General features: G+C 29.7%; 1 protein-coding gene across 1 annotated transcript; it reads right to left on the bottom strand.

Annotated features, from left to right (window-relative positions):
- Nucleotides 1-1563: 1563 nt before the first annotated feature.
- On the bottom strand, nucleotides 1564-4677 carry LOC132734896 (collagen alpha-2(VIII) chain-like). Its single transcript, XM_060721764.1, has 2 exons — nucleotides 4595-4677; nucleotides 1564-4229 (listed from the first exon to the last, which is right to left on the bottom strand). The coding sequence occupies exons 1-2, from the start codon at nucleotides 4629-4631 to the stop codon at nucleotides 3814-3816; spliced, it is 453 nt and encodes a 150-aa protein (XP_060577747.1). The 5' UTR covers nucleotides 4632-4677; the 3' UTR covers nucleotides 1564-3813.
- Nucleotides 4678-6822: the final 2145 nt, after the last annotated feature.

The following is a 6822-nucleotide window of genomic DNA, read 5'->3' as shown; positions in this document are numbered from 1 at the left end:
GAAAGGGCAATTGCAACTTCTCGGGCCTTTTCGTCGGTCATAGTAGCCGATCATTCCGATTGGTATGAGTGTTTGGTTATCAAAAACTAGAGAATTTCGCAATGCAAAATATTTTTTTAAGTAAGCCATTTTTACAAATTGTTATATTATAGTATTATCATTTTGAAATTGTCTTTTCCATAGTTTTTTTCTGGTTTTCTTTTTTACGGCCCTGCTTGCACTTATGACATTTTTATTGTGAATATTTAAATAGACCTAGTTCATAACTTTATATGTCGCTTTTATTTTGATGTTGTGCGACAGTTAACAGGTCTTGCAGTTGTATATTTTAAAACCTATTCGCTGTTCAAGTCTCTTAAGCTAAAATTGACCCCGAATTCATGAATTTTTGCTGTTCTAAATTTTGTTTGAAGGCAATCGATTTTATGGTAGTTTGAACGGAATGTTGATTTGCCGAATATTGTTACTTTTTAGCAACAGAAACTTTCGTCTGCAATTTTAACATGAGTTGTTATGGGTTTATTGATAGGAATGTAAACACACTGGTGGGTCTGAGCTTTTTTAAGTAATTCATTAAAATATTAGATTGATCTCCCAATAATTCAATTAACAGACTTTTCGAATTTTTCATTTTGACTACTATTTTGTATGTTCCAAAGAAAATACCACATGAACTTGAAATTCTATCAAATCACTAATATTTATGATATTATCCAAAATATACCCCTTTATGGTTTAAGTTTATTTATACTATATATATAGACCCGTATATTTTGGATATTATCGTTAATATTGATACAATTTCAAGTTCCTGTAGAAAAAAAAAACATTTAAATATTCTAATCTCTAGCATGCCTACCAAAGTTCATGATGAACCATGTCTTTTGTCCGCCCATTCACAATCCTGGTATAAAGCAATTAACCATTTAAAAGTTTATAAGAATATCTGGTCATCAGATGTCTACTAGTTCATCTTCACTTGCTACATTTATTGCATGGACGCCCTTTGATTCTTTGTATCAATGCTTTTCTTGTTGTTTTACATTGGGACAAACTCAGTTTATTTTATACAAGAACTTTCTGAGTTACATATTTTGACAAAAATAACGAAATCGCCAATAACGTTCACGAATGAATTATTTCAATTTTCTATTGTGCTTGCGACATTCACGACTCTGTAAAAACAATTCTAGAGTGCGAAATAATATTGGTCTCAGCGGAATTCTTCAGATTTTTTAAATTTTTGAAGTGTACAGCGTCAATTTCATTTCAACTTCTATCACGGATTTACTTATTTTTGCTATGAAAGATAAATCACACAACAATAATGGTACAAGGACCTTAAGATTCATTTCTAAGCTCAGACGCATAAATCACCTTAAACTGTAAGGTAAACCCAACAATAAGTACCAGGAATCTTATATTTCCTAACAATTTTTCTACTAAACAAAAAAACAACCCCCCCCCAAAAAAAAAAAACAACAATCAAAACAAACAAAAAACAACACTATTTAACGTTTGCGAGAAAAGCTTATATATGTTATTATGATATATATTATACAAAAACATGTACTGGTGAAAACAAAAACACTATTCTAACACAGTTGATCACACATCTAATTTTGAAAATACATGAAATGTTATCATATTTCGTGAAAATATATCCCATAGCCATTTAAACGAATAAATATCCTCATAACATACGCAGAACATTTACATGGTAAATGTCTTGGATTTTATGTATTTTGTTGCGACTCTTTTTTAACTAACCTTTATTAATAATGATAGTATTTACTTTACCGATAAATGCACTTTTCAAAATTATGCTTATTTTTTACAAATTATTTCATTCATATATGTGTTAAACATAACTACTGATGTACAAAGTTAATGACAATAAACATTGTTACAGAAACTGATTTCAGACAATTTCATTTTCATTGCCATTATTTTGTATTAACGAATATAAATTACGTTACTATATTGAGAAAAATGCGTATAATATATTATATATATTTTTATGTGATGGTACGAATCTACATTATAATATGACGTATAATTTAAATTTGTTGAAGATAAATTTATCAGCCTTGTACGAGTTTTGAAAATGCGAAACTATATTTAGATTTACTCATTAACAGTATTCACGGGAAATATCGAGGACCATTCTGGCTGACCCATCTTGCTCGAAAACCAAAATTACAAGATATCTCTTTAAGCGATTAGTTCTAAGCATAGAATGTTATCATTTATATCAATTTCAAGCTTATTTGAAAATTCAGATACGTATGTATTTAAACAGTTTGCTATGTGAATATTAGTTATAAATGATTTATTTAATTTTACCCTTGAAATATGGAGCTATATCAGTCAAATATATTTCATATTTGTAAAAAATAAATATGAAATATAAATATCTTGGTTTGAATATCGATTGTTACATATCAGGAGATAAAATTGTCAAGAGCACTCTTTCAATGGAATGGAATGGAAGATTACATTTTCTATACCGTTAAAAAAATTGTTTAACGGAAGAAATAAAGAAACAGTTATGTCCTGACCTTTTGCTGTGCCACTTTGATTATTCTTCATCTTCTTGGTACGAAGGACTGAGTAAGTCACTGAAGCACAAACTTCAAGTAGCTTAAAATAAGGTTATGCGCTTTATAAAAGACTATACCCCTAGGACTTCGGTGACAAATAAGGTTCTGTCTGATCTTAAAGTATTAAATGTTAATGATAGAGTTAGACAGTTAAGACTCAACCACATTTATAAAGTTTATTACAACAAAGCCCTTGTTATTTAAAGGAATTGTTTAAGGTATGTAGAATATCCAATTTAAGATCTAGTAATTCTAATTTTGTTTTGTCTCAAAATGATTCTCATGTTATATATACATTTTTCCACAATGCCAAAAAGACTGGAATTCTTTACCAGACATCATTAGGTCAATCGACAATATCCAAACATTTAAAACGAAAGTAAAACATTTTTTAAGTAATGAAAATGATAAACAAGTGAATAATATGTTTATTTATTATTAACTTGATGTGTAACTTATGATAAGGTTTTGTAACATGTTTATGTTGTACTTGATAATATTTTATTTTAAACGAAATTTATTTCATTTTGTATGTGTACAATGTACTATTATATTGAAAAATGTATCTTCATTGTTGAACATTTTTTCAAAAATTGTCATTTATTTTAACTTCTTTATAATTCATTTATTATTATGTAAGTTAATGTGATAATTTTACAGTAAATGGACCCCATTGCAAATAAGCGTTTAGCTTAATGGGCAATCCTAGGGTAACATAGAACATACTCATTAATTAATCTGATAATTATTTTTGTTGCATTTATGTGTGTGTTTTTATATGAATGCAAGTTGATGTATGTGATAACATTGTATGTGTTTATGTCTATTTCCTGAATAAATGGATACGAAATATGAAAGTGGGCGGAGTCAAAACTCATATTTATTTTAAGGGACTTCTTTCTCCAATTTGTTTAAAAAGCTGATAAAAAGCAATTTTTTGTTGAATTTTGTGTTGAAAACTATCTAATTTGATAGAAAATGGTCTAAGAAAACAAATCCGAACACCAATATCTTTAATTTAGTCATTAACGCTGTACAGACGTTTAAAGAGTTGTTTACGTGACGTCACAAATGGAATATATTTTCACGAAACATGATAAAATGCCACATATTTTCACTCGCCGTCCAGGCTCGTGAAAATATGTGGCAATTTATCATGTTTCGTGAAAATATATTCCATATTTCACTCAAATGAAAAAATATCCTCTTATTATTTGTTGATAAGAATTCCACTGAAGGAGTTCATAAACCAACCACCTTTATATAAAGCATAACCAGATGAGCCAGACAAACATTTAACCCATATCTTTTCCGACGATTTCACTCTTATAACTGCATAAAAGGAGCTGCAAGTATAGTAGTTTGCATCGTAATTTGACGACCGAGCAATCACGTTTCCTGATAGCACCAAAGCAAGAGGTGAATGTTGCTTGTAGTATGCACAATAATTAACAACAAATTGGTACAATCCCCCGACAGGTGCTGTGAAGATTCCAGTGGAAGTGTCATATCCTGATCCTTCATTGGTCGTTGCTGTGGTAAATATGATGATCTTGTCTGTTCTGTCAAGCTTTAGGTCTACCACATTGTGTGCAAAGAATGCAACTGAAGGCTTTTTAAGGTTTTCTGTAAATAACGAAAGTCGGAGAAAATATTTAAGAAAAATTTTGAACGGGTGTTGTTTGTTCTTGCATCTGCAATGACTTACATTAAGATGGATAAAATATGAATTAGGGAAACATGAGAATAAATTTCAAATAATAATACCAACACAAAAGAATGTCTTTGTTTGAACTCAACTAAAAAACGAAAATAATATTAACCAAAAGGCAACAGAACAAATAAACACAGTTTAATTCTAATTTATAATTTTATATTATTTATACATTTAAATTATCTTTAATGATTTGTTTGAATATATTATGACAAACAAACTTTAACATTTAAATAGGACAATACTTGATTTATGTACTGATGTACTTTTATCTTACCTGAAAGTTCTGTTAACATCTTCTTCCCTTTCTCCATATCAGTAGTAAAATTATTCCGTAGATCTTCAAATGTTTTTCTCAGTATTTCTGTCAAGAATAAAAAAAATTGTTGCATGCTCAAGATTTTGAATTAGGATACTTTACACTATAGACCAGATTTGCCGGACTTTTCGGACCAGATTTATTGACACTTCGAACTAGGTCAACTACTTCTCATCGTTGTTATGGGCAATTCGTATCTGATTTTAGAATATTGCAAATCGCACAATTATAATAGTCCGATAATCCAGTTAAGTTAACAACATTGAACAAATATTAGGATACTACAGACGATGCATAGACTGAATACTTCTGATATTAAGGCTTTCTTCAAATGCATAAACCGTTCATATATACCAGCACACACATATAGTCTTTCCTTCGAAATTTGAAAGTTTCATTTTTCGTTAAATATTATAGTAAAATAATTGATATTAATGTCCTGTTTACTCTGGCGTCCGTATATCTAGGCATATTTTTCTTTTTTTTTCAAAAAGTTAGTTATATACATGTAGTTAAAATGTTAAAATTACAATTGATTGACGATGTAACCTGACGTGACGTCAAATTCAAACTTGTGGCGCCCATTCTGATGTCATTTAGTGTTCGTTTCACAATAAGCGTGAAATGTTCTCGGTAATTATATCAAAAAGTTTTTATTTTTATTTACATTCTGATCAATATTAAATTTCATCATTCAGATGAAGAATGAGAGCAAAGTTGATGTCAAATAAGCAATTTCACTAGTCCACCATGGTGTTTAAAATAATCTCCACTTAAAACCATTTAAGGTAGAACGCGGCACTTTGCGAACTTTCGAAAGGCGTCTTGAGAATTCGAATGTGAAAAGTTGATCATATTTCAGATTAGATTCCGCTGATTTTATTGCGATAGTTTTAGGCAATTTTGTTAAACACATGACGTAAAAGTTGATCATCAAAGCCCGGTTTTTGAACTTGACGTCGATGTGTATCATTGGCAACGTTTATGTGTATCACATCGCCATAGGCGGACATAATATCATAAATTCTACAATATTCGATTCTATTTATGCTGATATAAAATTTAACGTTTTACGCCAAAAATGTTTTTAAAATGGAAAGAATATTGTCAATTTTGTGTAAAATTTGACGTTCAGTTTAGCCACATTTTTCGGCTTTAAAGCCGATTATTAAAAAGAATCCTGAAATAATTTTAAGAGTTTTTTACGCAACGACGTGGTTCCAAAACAGGCTTTGATGGTCAACTTTGACGTCATGTGTACAAAAAAATGGCTGGAACTATTGGAATATAATCAACAGATTCTAATCTGTAATATGGTCAATTTTTCACATGCCAGTTTTCAAGTTTGCAAAGTGTCGCATTCTACTTTCAAGTTAAATTCAACTTTATAAATTCTAACAAACAGGAGAGTTTTATAATTATGTTGATATTATGTCGTATTTTATATTCATTTTATTAAGAGAAAAAGGGCAAGGAAGTGATTTGATTAGATAGCTTATCTATCAATTGCAAGCGCGTATCTTGAATACGGCAACGCGTCGTAGAGGAAGACCCAACAATATGTTTCGTAGTAAACTTTATAATCTCTCATTATCATAATTATTTCATTCATGTATAAATAGAAAATGAAAAGGAAAGAAGAAAAAATGTTCAGCGATCGACAGACATGTACATACAATAACCTGTTATTCGGTAATGTTTAATGGTTTTAATTCTGTTTTTGTCTAAATCGTGTTTATATATAAAGTCTATCAAAAATGATTAAAATACTCAGTTCCAAAATGTTTGTGAATTTCAACTTTACTACAAAACCTGACTTTAGAAATCGCACACAAAATTCTATATTATCATACAACTCTGGCAAGAAAGATATAAAAATGGGATCTGCTTCACAATATATTCGGCATTGCTTTGCCTGTATCCACGGTGTCTATTTCAACTAGCTTCTTGCTAAAGAGAGAACATGGACTCACTCGTGCGCAATAATTTAAACGAGAAAACTAATTATTACTGACAGTTGTCAAAAACATTTTACAAATGAACATTTTCAAAGAGTAAATATGAAGAAATATTGTAATAGAAATGTTGACTGACATCAAAAGAACTTCAAATACAACGCGTAAATTCATCATTAATTTAATTATATCAATAATTTAAACGAGAAAACTAATTATTACTGACAGTTG

Source organism: Ruditapes philippinarum, unplaced genomic scaffold (genome assembly GCF_026571515.1).
Source record: "Ruditapes philippinarum isolate M1 unplaced genomic scaffold, ASM2657151v2 ctg10467_1_1_1_1, whole genome shotgun sequence".
Lineage (NCBI taxonomy): Eukaryota > Metazoa > Mollusca > Bivalvia > Venerida > Veneridae > Ruditapes > Ruditapes philippinarum.
The sequence above is the reverse complement of the archived record's forward strand: the minus strand, read 5'-3'. Positions and strand labels throughout refer to the sequence as shown.

Excerpts from the sequence above, each read along its gene's own strand:
- LOC132734896 (XM_060721764.1), bottom strand. The coding sequence starts at position 4,631 with ATGGAGAAAGGGAAGAAGATGTTAACAGAACTTTCAG. Across the intron at positions 4,230-4,594 it reads GATGTTAACAGAACTTTCAG|AAAACCTTAAAAAGCCTTCA; the intron begins GTAAGATAAAAG and ends CGTTATTTACAG.